This window comes from Moschus berezovskii, chromosome 8, assembly GCF_049115385.1.
Source record: "Moschus berezovskii isolate FMDL1 chromosome 8, NW_MosBer_1.0, whole genome shotgun sequence".
Lineage (NCBI taxonomy): Eukaryota > Metazoa > Chordata > Mammalia > Artiodactyla > Moschidae > Moschus > Moschus berezovskii.
In genome coordinates, this window is record NC_142467.1 from 45,692,914 (window position 1) to 45,714,395 (window position 21,482).

A 21,482-nucleotide genomic window follows, 5' to 3' on the forward strand; every position below is an offset into this window, starting at 1 on the left:
GGTGCTGGCCTGTCCCAGAGGCTACACCCTCCTTTCCAACCAGAACCGGCTTCAGCGTCACAAGACACAGACGGGACTGGGAAACCCTACTGTGTCCTTTCTCTCTTTCCAGCTGCACTGGGTCTTCACTGCAGTGTGCAGGCTTCTCAATGTGGCGGCTTCTCTCGTTGCGGAGCACAGGCTCTAGGGTGCCTGGGCTGCAGTAGTTGGGTCACTAGGTCTTAGGTGCCCTGCAGCATGTGGAACCTTCCCAGACCAGGGATCGAAACCAAGTCCCTGGCATTGGCAGGCAGATTCTTAACCACTGGACCACCGGGGATGTCTGTGTCCTTTCTTGCATTAATTCCCTGGATGACCCAACTACTTCAGCAGCAAATAGCACAGAAGCAAAGGGAAGGAGGGGGCAGCCTAGAGTTCCTTTTCCTTCAGCTCTTTCTCACTCATCAGTAAGATGTTGATAGGGTGTGTACATTATCAAGAAGTGAAATAAATACAGCTGAGTTAGTTCTGTGCTGTGTTTCCACGGCTCTGGTAAGAAATACGTATGCACGGGTGAGGTCTGAAATACGAACTGTGAAATTTCACCAGTTGTGCACAAATTGAAAGTTCTCTTTGCCTTTAAAACTGGCACAGCAGAACATAAAGATGAGTAGTAAAATTCATGCTAATAATTTAAAGTTTTAATTTTTTTCTACTTGTAACATTAAAAGTGAACAAACAAAAACCACCACCCCAAGGCCAAGAAGAGAGACCAGCGAAAGAAAGGAGAAAGTTTTATATGCTATGCCTCCACTGGCACTTTCTAGAAGACGCTAAGCTTTTTTTTTTTAATTTTTATTGAAATATTTACAGTGGGGACATAGGGATTTACAGTGTTGTGTTCCCGGCACTTTTTCCTCTAAACTGTGGACCCTGCACGTGCATTCGGACTCCAGATCTATTTATGTGGCGGGCCCTAGCCTTCACACTCACCTCACCCCAGGCTGCGGCCGGGGGCTCCACGGGTGGGTAGAATTGGGGCAGATCCCAGGCGATCTTGGTCATAAACCACTTGAAACTCTTGCAGTTCAGGGAGCTCCGGAGCTTTTTCTGGGCAGTCACGTCCCCAGCGGACAGGTGGCGGTACTCTGGCCGGCGCTGGTAGATGTGCTCTGCATACTCGTCCATCCACACCTCCGCCACTCGCTTCAGGTTCTGAAGGAGATGGGCAAGTGCAAGGGTCAGGCTCTCCATAGGGGCAAGGAGGGCAGAGGGTGCAAAGGGTCTGTGAGGTTGAGGTCAACCTTTCTTATTTTATGTTGTATCAAGGACCGTAGCCACACTGTGGTTTTAAACCTTCAATATTTCCATTTTTTAAATCAACATTTTAAGGGCTCTATAGCTTCAGTTCAGTTCAGTTCAGTCGCTCAGTCGTGTCCGACTCTCTGCGACCCCATGAATCACAGCACACCAGCCCTCCCTGTCCATCACCAACTCCCGGAGTACACTCAAACTCATGTCCACAGAGTTGGTGATGCCATCCAGCCATCTCATTCTCGGTCGACCCCTTCTCCTCCCGCCCCCAACCTTTCCCAGCATCAGAGTCTTTTCCAGTGAGTCAACTCGTCGCATGAGGTGGCCAAAGTATTGGAGTTTCAGCTTCAGCATCAGTCCCTCCAGTGAACACCCAGGACTGATCTCCTTTAGAATGGCCTGGTTGGATCTCCTTGCAGTACAAGAGACTCTCAAGAGTCTTCTCCAACACCACAGTTCAAAAGCATCAATTCTTCGGTGATCAGCTTTCTTCACAGTCCAACTTTCACATCCATACATGACCACAGGAAAAACCATAGCCTTGACTTACGGTTGAATAAATACACTGCTGCCGGTTTTCTTGACCATCTCCTGCCCCTTCCTTCCTAGAGATTGCCTCCCACTGAATTTGGGGACCACCCCTGCCTTTTATTTCAGATGGCTGAAGGAAAGCCCCGTGACCCAGCCTGGCCAATGGGAATATAGATAGCGGGGACACAGGGATTGGTCAGGGATCTGCATGTGACCTCCGTCAAGCCTATTAGAATCAAGAAGCATTAGTCCTGGAAGAAATTCAGGGTAAGATCCGATGGCTAAGATGCCAGGGAGAGCTGCTGGGCCATTTGAAAACCCCGTTCAAGGTTAGTTCATCCCAGAATGAGGCAGAGCTGAGGGTTAGAGCCAGGAACACATTATTCTTTTAGTTCCAGAATCCAGCCTTGTCTGAAGCCAGAACTAGCACAGAGCTTTCCATTTACATGGGTCAGTAACTTGGCTTTCTGCTTAACCCAATTTGAGTTGGGTTTTTGTCACAGTCAACTAAGAGTTCTGCCCAAGTTGGCTGGTAAAAACGAATTACAATTTGCAACCAGGAGGTAAAATTCCCTCAACAGCTAGAATTTTTAACAATCCTTTGAGGTGTTAAGGTTGCTGCCACTTTTATTAGGAAGCACAAAGATAATAAAAAAAAATGACAACCATGTTACTTGCAAGTCAAAGCAGCAAGAGGTGAGGAAATATCCTGTTTATGAGTAGACTTGGAGAGAAAGGAAAAGTGAATTCTTCTGCGTAACTGTGATGAAAATCTCTCACTCCACCCACAGTGTAGATTCCACTTGCTGACAACCTCTTACTTGCTTGGAAGAGCAAAACATCAGAGTTCAGGGGAAATTCCCCGCTCTTAAGCATCTTCCTCCAACCCCAGGCTGTTGCCAGGATACCGCTCCCCTCCCATTTTATTCTCTAGGCTTTGTCATATCATTTTCCCACTTCTGCAATCCAGATTTCCTTCTGAAGAATAAAAGTGAGTTAGCACATCAGTCGCACACACTTTGGTGTAAGTGACTGCCCTAGAAGCAGAGGGTAAGGCTGCAGTTAGCAAATGTTTTCTGTAAAGGGCCAGACAGTAAACATTTTAAGCATTGCAGACCATGCGGTCTCAGCTTTGATGTTGCTATAAAGCAGCCCTAGACACTGCATAAATGAATGGGTGTGGTTGTGTTCCGATCAAACTTTATGGACACTGAAATTTGATTTTTCATGTGTCACAAAATATTATTATTCTTTTGATTTTTTTTCCCCTAAGCTATTTAAAAATGTAAAAACTATTCTTAGCTCATAGGTCACACAAAAATACTTTGCTGACTGCTGAATAAGGAGAAGGGAAGCCTTGCTATTGAAGCTGAAACTCCTCACTTTTGCTGGCTCTGAGTTTGGGAGTAGGAAACTACAAAATTTCTTGCTGCTGCCTCATTTTTTTTTTGAGTGCTGAAGAGGTTGACAGCAGGTCAGCAATCAATTCAGGAACATTGTTATCCCTGCCAGGCCCCTGCATGACAGAGGCTGGGTTTAATTTAAAACCGTGCCCTGGGAATTCCCTGGCAGTTTGGTGGTTAGGACTCCACGCTGTCACTCCTGAGGCGCATGTTCAATCCTTGGTTGGGGAACTAAGATACCTCAAGCCATGCAGTGCAGTCCCCCCTACCTTCCATTAGAAAAACACCAAAAATAACCACAGTAAAAAGCAACTGTGTTGAGAGGAAGCTGAAGGCCTAACGGGGCCAGCACATGTGAGCTCTCCGTTTCCTGGTCTTCCACTCAGGTCCTCTGGCTCATGGTTAGCTGAAGCCACAGAGATGATGAGGGACCATCATGCTTTCCTCTCCAACCACAGGTAAGGATGGCCAAACTGACCAAGGAAAGGTGCTCAAATTCACCACTGTTCTTTCTAAAGGATCAAATCAAATAGTATTCTAATTTTAGCTGATACTTAAATTACTATTTCAATGAGTATTATATTTTCCAGATGGCTTGGTAAGTCATTTCTCTCAGATCTTGAGCTTTTGTACAGTTACTGGACCACAGTAAGGACCTTGACATTTGTGTCTATTGCTTCTCCCCTTGCTAGAGTCACAAAAAGGACTCGGAGATTTTAGTGGGCTGTGTGTTCCTCTTATCCCTACCCCTGAAAGTAAAAGTGCAAGTTGCTCAGTCGTGTCTGACTCTTTGCGACCCCATGGAGTGTAGTCCATGGAATTCTCCAGGCCAGAATACTGGAGTGGGTAGCTGTTCCCTTCTCGAGGGGATCTTCCCAGCCTAGGGATTGAGCACCTTCCTTTGATCCCTGGGTTGGGAAGATCTCCTGGAGAAGGCAATGGCAACCCACTCCAGTATTCTTGCCTGGGAAATCCCATGGACAGAGGAGCCTGGTGGGCTACAGTCCATGGAGTTGCAGGGTCGGACACAACTTAGTGACTGAACAACAACAACACCTTTCTAGTTCTGGGTTCCAGTCCTACCTGAGGCTCCCCTTGCTTTTCTTATGCTTGGATCACAGAGCTTTGCCCAGAATCTTGGAATAAGTCTCTAAACAAAAGTCAACTTTTATTTCATTGAGCTTGGATGGGTTTCTGTTACTGCCTTCCCAAAGACCCCTTGGCCAGAAGCATAGGTGAGAAGGATCTTAGCAAATTTAGTGAACAAACTGACTGGTTACTGGTTCTTGAGGCAGGCAAGCTGGTGGCCATTTTGTTCTTCCTGAATTGCTGCTCTACTGCTGCCTGGCTCTTCATCCTTCCAAGTCTGTACACCTTTAGTAAGATTTTGGTTTTCCTCTTTATCTGTCTGTCTTGGGGCTTTCAGAATATCTCTTCTCAAATCTATCATATGATGTTCTAGGAAATAATGCTCTAGAAGGATCCAGTTAATAAAACACTGAGAAAACATGTAAATTATGATCTGGAACTAAGCAAAAATAGATACTGTGATAAAAAGTCAGGAGACCTTGATTGAGGCACCTTTGGTCCTGCCAGCCTACATCGGCACCATGCAGATTGCTAACTGGTTTAAAGCCAATAGATTGACTCAGTAGTGACAGGTGAAAAAAGAAGCTGAAATGTTACAACACAGAATTCAGATAAGACATTGAAATCAACTTCCCAGTCTTGTTAACACTGATGCCAGCACATACTGGTAATAACAATAGCAGTCACTATTTAAAGGATAGTCACCGTGCCAGGCACCAGTCAGACCTAAGTGGGTTTGAATTCTGGCTCCAGTTACTTTGTGTCTTTGCATTTCACTGTCCTCATCTCTAAAATGAGGATTAAAAACAAGTGAGAACCAAGCGAGTTAAGTATGTAAGATGCCAACTTTGAACAAGGACTGGCTCACAGGAAGTTTTTGTTCATCCACGGATCAATAAACAGGGAGTGATGGTGTGTCTTTCCCAGGTGAGTTATATTGACATGACAGCTCTGGTCAGGGAAAGAAAGGATAGTTTGGGAGTGGTCCTTCTCAGGGGTCTGAGGTGTCTCCATGGTCCCACAGTCCCCAGGAACTGGAAGAGTCGCAGTCTTGGGCTTACTTAGAGACTCTGGGGTCTTTCTGTCTGGCACCTTCTTCTGGGATTGCCAACAGTATTTCAGAGGAAACGTGATTTCTGCCTCTCCTGCAGAACTAGAACTCGCACCTGCATGGGACCAGGCTGTCCCAAGCAGGGATAGCTGGTGTGGTTGTCGTTGGAATCTTCGACCACTAGAGGGCACTGCTGGCTCTCTTTTCTGTCGACACCGGTCCCTATAGTAGCCCGGCCCAGCATCCCGGAAGACTACTGCCCCTCTGACCATCTTGGTCTTCCTTGTAAGTTTTAGAACAAGGGCTCTTTCGACCTGGGCTGCAATTCTGCACATCGCTGTTTGTCAGGTGACAAGGGAGGGAGAGGCAGTGGCCTGGGCAGGAGGCTGTGTGGACTGAAGCCTAACAGGCTGGCAAGGGGGGGCTCTGTTAGCAGGGATCTTCAGGGTTAGGGTGGGGGTCTCCAAGAGGCAAAGCTATACTGTGACCCTTCCAGATCCCCCAAACCTCCTGGCTCTCTTTACCCTCTGACATCTGCCCCTCCCAACTTTCATTGTTCTTTTGCAGTCATCTTGATTTTTTCAAGACTCTTAATATTTTAAAATTTATTATCATGGCTTAGTGAAATATTAATAATACAAAACAAATAAAAATTTCTGGCTATTTCCATTTGTAGATAATGGCCATGAATTAGAGTGATGATTGATATAAACCGTTTTAAGGCAATAAAACAGTTTAACAGAATTTTTGGCATGAAAATGGAGAGGGGATGAGGAGAGGACATTTACATTTATTAACCACCATTGTGCCCAGACCTTTTAAATACCATCTCGTGAATGTGCATGCTCAGTTGCTTCAGTTGTGTCCGACTCTTTGTGACCTTGCGAACTGCGGCCCATCAGGCTCCTCTGTCCATGGGGATTCGCCAGGCAAGAATACTGGAATGGGTTGCCATGCCCTCCTCCAGGGGATCTTCCCAACCCAGGGATCGAACCCATGTCTCTTATATCTCCTGCATTGGCAGGGGGGTTCTTTACCACTAGCGCCCCCTGAGAAACCCTAAGTACCATCTCAGTCTTTCTCAAACATGCCACTCTACCTCTATTAAATTTTATCTAACATGTTTCTTTAAATCACCCCTAGTCTAACTTGGCACCAACTTTAGCTTTATCCTAAGTCACAAAGTCTGTGAAACCATGAATTTGCTACACTAATCCACATTAATTTAAACACATGGGAATAAAAATGTTCCTATGTCTACCACCTAAAATCACCTCCCTGGTCACACTGGGAAACTGAATTATCTCCTTAATTCTTCTGGCCATGCTAAGAGTTGGAAAAAAATGAGCTTCCTTGAAGCAGAGGAGTAAATAGAGCCTAAGAGCAAATCTCTCAAGGTTACAGAGCTAATAAGTGATTAAGCAGGGCTTTAAGCAAGTTTTTAAATTTTTTCACTTATTTATTTGTTTTGGCTGTGCTGTGTGGCTTGTGAGATCTTAGTTAGCCAACCAAGGCTTTAAGCTATGCCCTTAGCAGTGAAAGCTTGGAGTCTCAACCGCTGGACCGTGAGGGAATTCCTTGGAGGGTGGGTATGGCGCACATCCTCACACCTGGGGACCACTAGGCCTAGGGCATGGGGTGCCTCTGATCTGCTGATGGTCATAGGCCAACCTCTAACCCTCTAGGGAAGCTACCAGCTTACCCGGGCCAGGCTGACTCCAGCAGGCACCTTGTAGGGCACGTACTTCCTGTAGATATGGCCCACCCTGGAGCAGGGAATGTCTTCCATGCGACCTCCACACATCCACACCTGCGGGATGAGAAGTGAGAGATATTTCTGTGCCCTGTTCACAGCCTCCTCAAAGGCCACCGTTCCTTTGTGCATCCCTAGAAAGCATCAGCTTGGATTGTTCACTAAAGCCCCCACTCACAGAACCAGGGATGTAGAAAAATACAGTGGTGACAAGAGCAGCAAAAACAGCTCAGGGCATCGAGTGGTGACTCCAGGCCAGACACTCTGCTGTGAGCTTCACACGCACAGCTTCACGGAAGCCTCATCAGAAAACCCATAACATTAGGTAGTAATGGAGCTCCATTTTACAGATGAAGAAATTGAGGCTCAGAGAAGCCAAGAAACCTCTCTGAGGTCACAGGGTGAGTATGTGGTAGAGCCAGAAATTTAAACCCAGTTTGAGCTGACTCCGAAGAAAGCTGAGCACCGAAGAATTGATGCTTTTGAACTGTGGTGTTGGAGAAGACTTTTGAGAGTCCCTTGGACTGCAAGGAGATCCAACTAGTCCATCCTAAAGGAAATCTTGAGTGTTCATTGGAAGGACTGATGCTGAAGCTGAAACTTCAATACTTTGGCCATCTGATGTGAAGAACTGACTCATTGGAAAAGACCCTGATGCTGGGAAAGACTGGAGGCAGAAGGAGAAGGGGACAACAGAGGACGAGATGGTTGGATGGCATCACTGACTCAATGGACATGAGTTTGAGTAAACTCCAGGAGTTGGTGACGTACAGGGAGGCCTGGCATGCTGCAGTCCATGGGTCGCAAAGAGTCGGACACGACTAAGCAACTGAACTGAACCAAGCTGACTCCAGAGTCTGAGCTCTGGATAAGTGTCAGAATTGTAAGGGGGCATGGAGGGCTCTATGGGAAGGACTGTGATGATCACTTTGCACTTTGTGCTGGTAGGGACTAGGCTGTTTATTTGCTGACTTTGGTATTGGCTGCTGGAGTTCCCTTTTAGGCCTGTAAACCTCTTGCTGGGTCATCCTGAGAAGTCACCTTTCTCCCTGCCCTGATTCCCCTGCAGTCTGGCTCGCTAAGCTGTGCAGCTGGGCACTGCTGCCTGCAGTGTGGGAGCTGGTGCTGCTCCTGAGTCTCCTCCCTTCATAACTGGCATCACAGAGAGATCCCCTGAGAAGGAACTCTGGTCTGATGGCAAAATATGAGAATTCTTAACAAGTACAGTCAACCCTCTTAGAGACCCAGTCTAAACAGACCCCCTTCTGGCGGTCCTGGGTTCAAATCCTGACTCAATCACTATCCAGCTTTGTGACTTGGATGATGGCACCTAACTTCCCTGAGGCTCAGTTTCCTCATCGGTAAAGGATGAAAGGAGGTAGGGATGAGGTATTTTAGGTGAGGAGCTTACTACACGACCTGGCGCCCAGTCACAGCGATGTGAGACACTGAGATGATGTGTTCACACATTTGGCTAATATTTGTGGAGTGCTTGCTACATGTCAAACACTGGGCTGGGCACGTACAGCAGTGAATAAGTTGGCCAAGACCCCTGCTCTCATGGAGGTGGAGTGTGGTGGCCAGCCTTGGAGATGCCCCCCAGTGACCCCTGGGTCCCAGTATTCACACCCATAGGCAGTTCCCTTCCAAAAGAGCCAAATGAGGACTGACCTGTGTAACCAACAAGATGCTACAGAAATGATGACCATGAAGGACACTGTGGCTTCCACCTTGCTCCCTGGGATCACTTGCTTTGGGGCAGCCAGCTGCCACATTGTGAGGACCCTCAAACAGCCCCATAAAGAGGCATAGGTGAGGAGCTGAGGTCTCCTGCTAAGAGTCTTGACTTGCCCACCACGTGAATAAGCCAGGTTAGAAGTGGATCCTCCAGCCCCAGTCAAGCCTTCAGATGACTGCAGCCCTGGTTGACACAACCGCATGACAGACCCAAGCAGAACTATCTCACTTAGCCACTTGCAAATCCTTGACCCTCCAAGACTTTGAGATAATAACTGTCTACTGCTGCTTTGAGATTATTTTTTCCTGTGGCAGTAGATACCTAATACAGGGACTTTCAGATGGTGATGTGCACTCTACAGAAGCCAAACCAAGGTAACTGGAGAGACTCATTGGATAGACAGATGGGATATGCTGCATTACCCCCACCTGTCAGGGAAAGCCTCCCTAGGAAGGAAATAGTCATATCCCATGAGGGGACAGGCACATATGGGATTGCAATTAGTGGAAATGCTGCTTGGAGAAATGCAATTATATTCTGATCTTGGGGGAGAAAAAAAAAATCGAGCAAGTCAATAGAACAGAACATTGGTCTCGAGATAATGGGCTCCTGATGGTAGATTAATGTCAAGGCCAAGCCAAGAAGTTTATTTTCAAAGCAGGAGATATTGATCAGGCGCCAGCATCCTATAACAATAACTCTTCCTTTATACAGAGTGACTGATGTGGAAGCGATGCTTTTGTCTGGCAGATATTGCCTGGGTCGCTGGGCCGCCCCTGCCTTGTGGGGGGTGAAGTGGCATGGAGCAGGTGGGGCACACCTTCCCCTGTTCTATTTTGAATGTCTTCTGGGCAGTTGACTAGGCTGGCATCCAGCTCTCTCGACTCCATATTAAACTTGCATTAGCTAACAAGGCTGTGTCTCTGGCTTTGCCTGGCAAGGAGCCTTCCTTTATGCAGATGGATTTCCAGATCCTTCTCTGTGCTGTGACCTCGGGATTCTTTGGCCCTGACCACACTGGCCATCAGCCTGGAGGTTTCTGAGGGTGACCTTGATCTACTAAGAGGTCTGAGGCAGCCAAAATGCCCTCAGATTCCCAGGATGTCCGGAGCCCAGGAGGAATCCTGGTTTTGGACGATGGCTTCTCGGCCCTGGACTTGACTCACTGACAGCTGAGTCAGAATGCAAACGGCCTTCTGAGAGATGCAGACCTGTTCAGTGAAGGCTGCTGCCAACTGCCGAGTTCCCTGGGAGCACCTGAGTGCTCTGAGCAGCTCTGGGTACATCCAACCCTTCAGAACTCCCTCTGGAGCTTCCCTGGTGGTCCAGTGGTTAAGAATCTGCCTTCCAATGTAAGGGACACTGGTCTGATCTCTGGTCCAGGAAGACCCCATGTGCTGCAGAACAACTTAAGACCGTGCACTCCAGCTACTGAGCCAGCACTCCAGAGCCCAAGAGCCCCGACCACCGAGCCCGTGTGCTGCAAATACTGAAGCCCATGTGCCTGCAGCCCGTTCTCTGCAACAAGAGAAGCCACCTCAATGGCGTGGCTTCAGTTTCAGGTTCTGCCACCAGTCAGTCAGAAAAACGATATCATCTCTTTGAGCTTCACTTTCTCCATTTGGGAAATCAGGCCACAGGATATATGAAAACAAAAAACACGACGGTGTTGGGTGAAAGGGCAGATACTGGATCATTTCCAGGCGACTGCATTTCTCATCCTTTCACAAAGAGAAATGAGTAGCCCCTGCTTGCCATAATCAGAGCACTGAAAGGAAGAGTAGCCCCTGCTTGTCGTAATTAGAGAAAGGCCACACGCAGCAATGAAGACCGCCAAAAATTAAAATAAATAAATCCTAAAAAAACCCCAAACAAACCACACTCTGGCCCCTCAGAACACATCATACGCAGCAGGCACCACCCCCCTGTGGTATTCACTAGTTATCTGGCAGGATCCCGAGACTGCAGGGGACTTTCCAACTAGGGACGTGATAAAAGCTAGAGGCATCAACTTATATCCTGACTTGCTCTGGGCTGGGGAGATGGACTCCAGGTTCAGCTCCTGGCCCAGGGCACCTACCTGTGTACCTTCAGGCCCCCCCACTTCCCTCCCTTTACAGCAGAGGACAGCAGCCACCCAAGACCCACAACAACCTCAGCAAGGGCGTGGTATGAGCAGACACTCTTTTCTAATGCCAGTGCCACAAGTGCAGCCACGTGACCTGGGGGATGAGAGTCACTGCCACCTTGCAAGGCTGCCGAGACAGCCTGAGACAAGCCGTGAAGAGCACTCAGCTTGATGCCTGGCCACAGCAAACCTGATTAGAGTTACTCCTCTTTGTGAGAGGATGAGAAATACCACTGCCTTGAAATGATACACCCAACACCATCGGTTTTATTTTATTTTTTAATATTCTACGGCCCGATTTCCCAAATGGAGAAAGAAAAGCTCAAAGAGATGATGTCGATTTTCTGACTGACTTGGTGGCAGAACCTGAAAACTGACCAGGAGAATGACAGGGCCAGGCGGGTGGGGCATAGTCACTGGGCCTGGCTGCCCAAGGGGTTCTTCTCTCCCCCAGGTAACACAGCGGCAGGAGAAGAGCCCCGCTGGGGGCAGAGGAGAGAGGCGCTGCAGAGTCACCCATATTTGGCCAGAACCCTGTCATATTTGGATGGGGACAAAGATGGGCCACTGAGATGACATCTCACAGCCTTTCTCTGCGGTCAGCCTTCTTGCCTCCCTCCCTCTCCGTGCCCTCCCTAGCCTCTGCTCCTGTGCCTGCTCAGGGAGCCCAACTGCACTGTAAGGAATTTCTGAACACTCTGCCAGCATGTTTCTTGGTGCCGTTTCCTCTGCACCACAGTCTTCTCCCTGGAAGCACCATGCCACTAGACAAGTACAAATCTAATTGTAAAAGCTTGCTCCCATTCATTTTCATTGCTGCTTTGATTTATTTTATTAGCAAACTTCTTTTGTGTGATGACAGGCTTCATTACAGTGTCTATAAAAGACAATTACTTGCTCTTATCTCCTAAACTGAGGAGGAAAGAAACGAGTGGTGATGAGCATCAGAAAGACACAATGGGCCCTGGAGACCACGTGGCAGAGGGGCTGTCCTGCAGAGGGGATCCGCCAGCGAGCGGGGGTGGGAAGAAACCTCTCTCTCAAGGGAATGGCTGCCTGGAAACCAATCGGGAATGGACGGGCATCCCACCTGCCCATGGAAGGGAGAAGCCATCAGCCAGCCATGGCTCTTGCTGTTGGCAGCTTGGCTGAGGACCCCAGTGAAGTCCAAACCCTATTCACTAGTGCTTGGGAGCTGCTGCATTAATACACAATTAAAAGAATAATTGTCACCAATTATTCCACATTATCTGTGAGCTTAGGAAGAACAAAGGGTAGCAGTGATGACCGTGGTTCTGGCTCTTAAGCAAGTTTTGTGAATCTGAAAGCCTCAGTTTCCTCATCTGCAATATGGGGTGAATTACTGTGCCTCCCTCCTAGGGCTGCGATGAGCCTGGAATGAGGTAATTCTGAGGCACACAGGACTCCGAGCAAACCCAATGTTGTCACCTGAGCACATGGCTGCTGGCTCTACTGGTGGGGCACGCCATATATATGCCATGCAACTTCCCTCAGGAAAGAAGGAATGACATTGGATCCATGTCTTCCAGAAGTTCATACTATTTTGGACAAATTAGGTTGTTCTGAACAACAAGATACTCTTTTAGGAAGTCTTACCAGCAGGAAAGGATTTCACTCATGTTAGTTTTAGATGCTTATAATGGTTACCAGGTTCAGTTGGTAAAAGAGGAGGAAAAAAGCCCAACTTATAGTTTTAAAAATCCATTTAAATTTATTTCTAGGTTAATATATTATTTTACTGGAGTGGGTAGCCTTTCCCTTCTCCAGGGGATCTTCCCAACCCAGGGATCGAACCCAGGTCTCCTGCATTGCAGGTGGATTCTTTACCAACTGAGCTATGAGGGAAGCCCAATATTATTTTATACATCAAAAATATACTTTTAAGCATATATGTGTCTAAATTAATAAACTGAATATCTGATTGTTTCAGTGATATCCTGAGGTGTTTATAGTCAACTTGACTGAACTGAACTGAAACTGAACTGGCCAAAAATGGGGGGTGGCCGCCTTACATTGGAGCTTTTTTTTTTCTTAATACATGAATTAAGTTGCAGGATCTGTTAGGTTTGGGCTCACAGTTGATACATAGCCATCTCATAACCAGTGAGGGAGGTACTGCCATGCCTCTCACACATGAGGAAAGCGAGGCTGGCGAGCTCCAGCACCTTCCCCAGCGCTTCGCAGCTTGTAAGTGGCAGAGCCCAGAGTGGAATCCAGGGTGTGGGCCCCCAGAACTAGGCAGGTCTGAGACTGCACCTTTGATCTTTCTCAAGCCTAGTCCTGACCCTATCATGGTCTTCCACAAAGACCCCTCTTGGTACTCATATTGTTTGCAGGACAAAGCGGTCACCCTAGGCTTGCAGTCAAGGCCTCGGCCCCCTGTTCCAGTCACCTCTGACCCTTCCACACACCCTGGGTGCTGTGGGAGTCAGCTGCAGGGCACTCATGTTTCTCTGTTGGGCATGTGTGCTTTTCTTTCCATAAACAATGCAACCCAGTACATTCATTCATTCACACATAGGCTGGTCATTGGTCAGCCTTGCTCTAAAACCCTGCTGGAAAATATGAAACAGAAACTGGCAGCCAAGGATGGACCTAATGATATAGAGCCTCAAAAGTGGGGTGAAGGTCTTGGTACCTGTGAGCCACCCTTCCAACCAACATGGGGTCTTTTCACACCCCAGCCCGAGCCTCCGCTCTGTAAGACCTCACTGACTTATTACAACCATAATTTTCGATCCTGAGTGAGCACCAGAATCACTGGGGGAGCTTGCTAAAACACAGACTGCTGGGCTCCACTCCTTCGATGTCTGACTTGGCAGGTCTGCGTGGAGTCTGGGAATTTACATGTCTAACAAGTTCGTGGTGATGCTGGTGCTGCTGGGCTGGGGACCACACTTTGAGAACGAGCTTATGCTGGATTAGAGACAGCCCTTCTCAGGATGGTGGTAATGCCAGTTCACGCTCTGCCTTTAGACAGCGCTGTGAGTTATTAGTGTCCTTTCAGTGAGGAAATAAAGGTTCAGCCCAAAGGGCAGGTGAGCCGTCCCAGGTCTCACCGGGAGTTCACTTCAGAGTTGGGCCTGAAGCCAAGGTCTCTGGCCTCTGTCTCGCCAGCCTCAAAGCTTCTCCTACTCCTGTCTTCCTGCAACCGCAGCCCATACACGTTGACCACAATGCTGACATTAACAGCTATCATAATTGATTATTTATAACGCGCCAGGAGCTGAGCTAAGCTTTTAACACATTTTGACTACTATCATGCTCACGCCCACCCTATGAAGTAAGGGTCATTCTATTGCCACTTTACAGATGAAGAAATCCAGAGAGGTTAAGTCACTTTCCCAAGGTCACACAGCCACTAGCTGATGGAGCTTGTACCAGAACACAGGTGGTGTGACTCCAAAGCCAATGTACCTTATATCCCTGGGCTGTTCTGCCTCCTTTTTTTAACATGAAGGTTTTGATCCAAACAGTTACCACTCACTGACTGCCTTCTTTTTCTCTGTCTCTAGGCCAAACAAATGTTTTATGCCATTTAGTTTTTATAACCTCTGAAGAAGTTATTATTGCCATTTTTAGCGATAAAAGACTGAAGCAGGAAGAGATGGTTGTGTGCTGGTTAAGGAGTGATGTACCACAGGTGACCCTCGGGCCTCCGAGCCTTTTTCCTGGAGGAATGGTGGGAGGAGCAGGTGCCCACAGACAGAGACATTCATGGAATCTCAAATGGCTGCTCAAAGTCAGGGGCAGAATGCCTCTCTGTTCCCAGCAGACAGCTCTTAGGAAGTCTGGGTACACATGGCCAGGAGGAAAACGCTGCATGCAGCAGAGCAAGTTTCCAGCATCCTCAGCTAATCCAGCGAAGGAAGGAGCCAGCGTTGCGTTGCCGGCAGCGATGCTGCAACTGGTCTGAGTCAATGGTGGCTGAACGGGGCGGTGGAAGGGATGGGAGAGGTGGCGGCAGGCTGGCACTTGCGTGGGGGCCCCAAATGCCCTCCCGGGTGGCAACTTAACCTCCGTGGGGTTGGTTCTGACTTCTGGGGCCCTGCTCTAGGCTGCCCCCTCCCTCCAGGTGGAGTGAGATAAGCGCTGGGCTGAGAGTCAGGACACTTGGAGTTCGGCCCTGGCTCTGCCACCTTCCAGCACTCAGGCATCAGGTCACAGCACCACCACCCTCACCAGTTTCTGCCGTGTGTTCTGCTTTCTTTTCATACACTGTGTCTCACTTAATCCTCCTGATGACGCTGTGAGCTTTATGGAAGCAAGGTCTGGGAGTTTTCTAAATCTGCACAAGGCAGTCTGGGACTGGCTTGGCCTTTGGTAACTGTGTCAGTGTTGGACTAAGCAAACCCCACCCCTGAGGCCTCCCGCCCCTGTTCAGATGTGTGGGTTTCCCTCTGGGATCAAGGCCCTCTCTGGTCCCCTCGTATGGCTCTCTGTCACTCTCTTGTTCAGCTGATCCTGCCCCAAGAGGCCCTCAGAAGGTCTCCATCTCACTCTCCCAGAGCAGGGGGCTGCTGCCTCTGCCTCCTGGAGTGGACCCTGTACTCAGGGGGCTCCATCCTTCCCTAGGGGTTCCTCACTGTGACTCCCTTCTCTGTAGGCCTCACTTGGGGGAAACTCCTCCCTGAACTGGAAAATGGCTCTAACAAAGCACTGGGAGGTACGTATGGAGGGGTGGGCCGAGAGGGTTGAAAAAAATATCAGTTTTTCCTTATTGTTAAATCTTAATTTCTCTCCTGATTCTAGAAGTGATATGTGTGATGATGAACACATTCAGTGCCACAGAAATGCATGGGTAGGAAGGGACAGCCTCACTGCAGCCCTTCCATCCCAGATGTCCCAAGGGGATGGGAAACTGTCGAGGCACCAGGGGTCAGAGGACAGCAGGGCAGAGGCTCGGTCTGAAGTCAGAGGACAAGGCTGAAAACCCTGCTCCAACCACGTGATGTCATGAGTGCTCAGGAAACTTCAGCTGGTGCAATGATACTTTTCTCAGTTTGTTTGTTTGCATTTGTCACATTAAAAAAATATATATATATTTGTTTATTTATGGCTGCACTGGGTCTTCACTGCTGCGTGCACGCTTTCCCTAGTTGTGGCGAGGAGGGGCTCTGCTTCATGATGTTTTGCAGGCTTCTCATTGCAGTGGATTCTGTTACAAAGCACAGGCTCTAGGGGTGAGGGCTTAATCAGGGCTGAGCTGTCCCTCAGCATCTGGGATCTTCCCAGACTGAAGTCGTGTCCCCTGCATTGGCAGGCGGATTCTTTACCACTGAGCCCCCAGGGCCCTGCATGTGTCATATTTTTGATACTAAACATGAGACTATATATATATTATATATATATAAAATCACAAATTTTCACATCTTTTAAAATTTAATTTTGGGTGCATCTAACTTCTTCTATATAATATTTCACTGCTGGGATGTGCTCTAACTTACATATCCCCTAAGGACTCACACTAAACATCATTTTCAGTCTTCCCCTCTGGTAAGTAACACTTCAACAAATAGCTCCTCCCTCAATCTTTGCTCTGTCTCTCTTGGCTAAACTCCTGAGGGTAGAATTTTGGGTCAATGAATGTGCTTGCTTTGAAATGTAACAGATTTTGCCAAATTGCTGTAAAAAGATATGCCCACTTTCATTGCCCCAAAGCCCATGTCTTTCTCACACCAGCTCAGCCACGTTGTCCTGTGGACACTTCTCTTCTCCAGGAGCTCAGAGTTGAAGACATGCTAACCTCAGCCTCCTGAGGACGCTGTGCAGTCCCCTTCTCGCCCATCCCACCACCACCACCTCTAATCCAAACCACTCTCATGCTCGTGTAAGGCCAAGGGCTTTCTCTACAGCATCTTATTTGAGCCTATCTTGGGTAGGAAGGAAAACTCTTATCAGTATCATGTGGGATGGGAGGGCCAGAGAGGTCAAGTGACTGGCCCTGTCTCCTGGTGGACAGGTAGTAGAGATGAGAAGCCAGTGCCCTGCTTTCTCGTCTCACCACCAGTACCCAAAGATGGAGATGTAAGTCTGGGAAGGGCAGGATGAAGAAAGTATATCAGATAGGAATTGATGCCACTAACAGGTATTTAAAATACCTATGATGGCCAGAAACGAGGGTACAGAGATGAACAAGACTCCCTCCCTGCTTCCAGGGAGCTCAGTGTAGTTGGGGAGACAGGTCAATCTTTGGGTCATGTCAGTGGGAGGAATTCGGAGACATGCTGGGAGCGACACTGGGGTGGCCCTTAATCATCACAGGGAGCTCAGGTAAGGCTAAGAGGAGGCCTGAGATAGGCTGAGCCCAGAAGGATGAGTGTGGGTTGGCCAGGCTAAGGAAGGGCGTTTCGGGAAGAACAAACAGGGCACGCCCCTAAAGATGGCAAAGCATGAGAGCCTGGGGCTCGTGAGCATCCCATCTGGCTGGGTAAGGTGGACCTCTGTGGTTTCCCCTATCCCACCTCTATTCTGCACACAGTGCCTAGATTTTCCTTTGGGAAACCAACTCATCCCACCTTCCTGATTCTGGGATGGGCATGTGACCAATTAGATTCAGACAGCAGCTGACCAATCAGAATACTGCTCAGGGATGGGCAAGGAACCAGAATGTCAATGAGACTTGACTTGGGGACTTACTATAGGAATGATGGGAAACAGAAACTCTTCCCACTGGGCTGCTGGGCATTTCCACGAGAGAAAGCTTGCCCAAGAGGGACGCCAACTCAGATAAAAGCAGAGCTGAGGGACTAAGGGAGATGGGTTAGTCTCTGGATCCAGCTGGACCTGGAGGATCTACCCTGGAATTTCAGTTGTGTGGGCCAATCAATTCTGACCTTTTTATGGCTTAAGCCAGATTGACCAGGATATTGGTTATCTGTTACTGAGTCCAGACTAATGCACTGGGGAGTAGGGTGGAGAGAAAGCAAGGAATGGTAAGCAGCTCGTGGAGGTGGGTGCAGGCCAGGCTACAGGATTAAAGAATTATCTGACCATCAGAACTGGGAAGAGTGTAACTGCCAGTCAGAACTCTCACAATGTGACTGTGCCTTTTAGAAACAAAAGGTGTTGACTAAGAGAAAAAAGAAGAAGGAAAGAGTCAATGACTCTTCTAGAAATTTCAGAGCCTTCGGAACATCTTTTCTAGGGTTTTCCCATCAGGATAGATGGCCTGGTCTGAAATTGGAGCCAAATTATTAATCCATCAGCCCTGATGGCATGTATCAGTTTATCCTAATTTCTGAAAATACACTCATACCTTTCAGACCAAGTCTTTCTTCTCTGTCACCCAAGAAGAAAAGGGAGCCCAGCATAATCAGAGGCAATTTGGCCCTTCGTAAATGCCCTGCTCTGGCTGAAACTGAACACCTGGTATTTCAGGCAGACAACTGGGCTCCCCTGTGCCCTCAGCGCTGTGGGCAAGCCTGCCCGGGAGACAATGTGCTGGCAGAGGGGCTGCTGCCAGCTCCACAGCCTGAGAGAGAAAGCCGAGGGAGAAAGGTCTCCCTCCCAGACCTGGGGGACTCCTCATTACACAGTCTCATTTCCTCTCCAGAGTGGAGGAGATAATTGGATCAAATGGAAACAGGAGCCAGCCTCCCTCCCCCTCCCGGATGAGAGACTTCATCACCCATTACTGAGTCTTTTGTAAATAAACTGTGGCGGGGAGAATGCCATTTGTTCTGCCATAATTGCCTGATGAGCATCATCAGATGGGTCTTTGAAAGGCACAGAATGAGATCATTTTGGGCTTAGAAATTCCTTTGTGCTCCTTTCTCTACCATCTCCACTCTCCACGGACTTTCTGAAGGGGGACTTTCTGACCAGGGAGGTTGGTTCAGGCAATGACACACCTGCTCTGAGTAGTCAACCAACAATTATTTATTAAGCGCTTTCTCCCTATCAGGCAATCCTTTTGGTTCTTGGGATATGACAAACAAAGATTATTACACTGTTGAAGTTCATATTCTGAGAACTCAGAACTCTGATGTGTCCATTTGTGGGAACAAACTTCATAAGTTAAGTTTGTTTAACTGGTAAACTGAGGAACTGTGAAGTTAAAACTCTTCTGATGCCTTATGTGTGATTCTATTGTACCTGTAAGGATGTGGCATTTGGAAAACTAAACTGCATGGGCTAGAGAGACTATAAATGACAAACGTGCTGTCACCCACCAAACCTGCACCCATGGCAGACATCACTAATCAATCACCACTCCTTTTCTGAACGTAGCCTCACAATATATATTCACACAGTAAGGGGCAGCCTCTACTGATGGATCAGAGTTGGTTGGGAGAGCAAAACTGTTTTTGACTTAAGACTGTTGACTAATTCAATTCACTGAGATGCTGTAGAGTCACCTAGCAAATTAACCCCAAGAGGGGGTTAACTGCCCCCAGGAGGAGGGAAAAACTGAGAAGGAAATAAGAGATTGCAGAGAAACCTCTCAGGCTAGTTTTCCTCTCAAGTGATCTCACGTCCCTGCAGAGGCCTGTACAACACAGCAGGTCAGAGCGCGGACCCTGCAGTCAGGCAGGCCTGGGTTCATGTCCTGGTTCTGTTAGTACTAACTGTGTGGGACCTTGGTCTGAACTCCACTTGCCTCCCTGTGAAATGGGTACAATAATGATACCACCCTCCTAGGGCTGTTGTAAGGATTAAATAAGACAACACGTGTGAAGGGCTCTGCACAGGGTCCGGCCAGCTCTGACCCAGGCTGCACCTGAGTTGCTGCACACCACAGTGGATGGACGCCTTTTGACATCTGGCATTGCTCTGACTGGCTGGTGCCATCATGACTGCTAAATATTTTTTATGTTATCCCTGGATTTCAATATTAGTGTTATGTAAAGAGCTGGCTCCCTTATGGGAGATAACTTCAGAAATCTGAAGGTAAAATGGAAAAAGACTGTTTTTCAAACCAAAATAATATTTCAGGAGAATTCTAGGTTATTTTCTTGCTCAGTTCAGTTCAGTCGCTCAGTCGTGTCCGAATCTTTGCAACCCCATGGACTGCAGCATGCCAGGCTTTCCTGTCCATCACCAACTCCCACAGCTTAATCAAACTCATGTCCATTGAGTCAGTGATGCCATCCAACCATTTCATCCTCTGTCATCCCGTTCTCTTTCTGCCTTCAATCTTTCCCAGCATCAGAATCTTTTCCAATGAGTCAGTTCTTCGCATCAGGTGGCCAAAGAATTAATGTCCCCCAGTTCTGAACTGCTCACCCAGTGGCAGTGACAATGACAATAATGAAAATAATTTTTCATTATTTAGGATATTTATTGAGAAACACCTAACAAGAATGGTCTTATCTAATCCTCTCAACACAGGGAGAGGATTGTGAAGACTGAAGGTGAAAGTGAAAGTGAAGTCGCTCAGTCGTGTCCGACTCTTTGCGACCCCATGGACTGTAGCCTACCAGGCTCCTCAGTCCATTGAATTTTCCAGGCAAGAGTACTGGAGTGGGTTGCCATTTCCTTCTCCAGGGGATCTTCCCAACTCAGGCATTGAACCTGGGTCTCCTGCACTGCAGGCAGACGCTTTACTGTCTGAGCCACCAGGGATTAGAGGGTCACTACACCCATTTTATGGAAGTAGAAACTGAGGTTCAGATGGATAAGGACTCTTTGTACAAGATCACACAGTTGGTACAAAGCAGCAGAGCTACAATCTGACCTAGGCAATCTAAGCCCAGCACCAAAGCGTTAATTGGTGTGTGTGTGACAATGGTCCTTTGCCTAGGAAGTAGATGCTAGACTCGGCGGACATCAACACTGTGCATTCGCAGGACTCAGCCCAGTAATGCTGCTGGCCATTCCTCATGGGCTGGGGATATATCTTACCAAGGGTTCCAGGGGTGTCAGAAGCAGGCCCTAGCCAACCACAGGGGCGCAAGACAAGATAGTCTTCCCTACAGATGGACAAAGGCTTCATTCTTCACTTGAGATCAATACAAAAATCCAACAAAAAGGGGCAGAAGTTGGCCTCAGAAGTTTGCTTAGCTAACTAGTAACCATTATCTCCTTAACTACCATTATCAGAGATTCTACAGCCCATGGATTGGGTAATAGGATATAGTAAATATTTATTCTCCAACTCTTTAATAATTTCTACCAGTTATTAATTGGTGGCTATGTCCCCAATTAATGCTAACCATTAATTGGGTGCTAACCATTTTCTAGATATTATCTCATTTAATCTTCACAAAAGTTCTGTAAGGTAGGTAGTCTTATTATCCTCTTAGATGAGGAAAGAAAGCTCAGAGAGGTAATCTAACTCGCCCAAAGTCACACTGCTACTGAGTAGTGATGTTGGGATTGGAACCCAGGCTTTACTGATGCCACAACTTGAGCTCTTAGCCCCTGGTTTTTGTATATCAAACTCTAGCAGGGACAGGCACAAAGGGAAAACTTGAGACAGGTGGCCAGAAACCACGAAGGACAAGTTGGCCTCTGTGAGGCTGGGGGATCGT

At 47.8% G+C, this 21,482-nt stretch overlaps 1 protein-coding gene across 1 annotated transcript in view; it reads right to left on the reverse strand.

Moving 5' to 3' along the window:
* The window catches only part of GALNT10 (polypeptide N-acetylgalactosaminyltransferase 10), a 229,899-nt gene that overhangs the window by 11,474 nt on the left and 196,943 nt on the right, over window positions 1–21,482 (reverse strand). The window contains exons 8-9 of the mRNA XM_055428979.2: window positions 7,070–7,177; window positions 973–1,194 (exon numbers count right to left, since the gene is read on the reverse strand). Of these exons, the coding sequence (XP_055284954.1) occupies window positions 973–1,194; window positions 7,070–7,177 (330 nt within the window). The remainder of the gene's footprint in view (window positions 1–972; window positions 1,195–7,069; window positions 7,178–21,482) is intronic.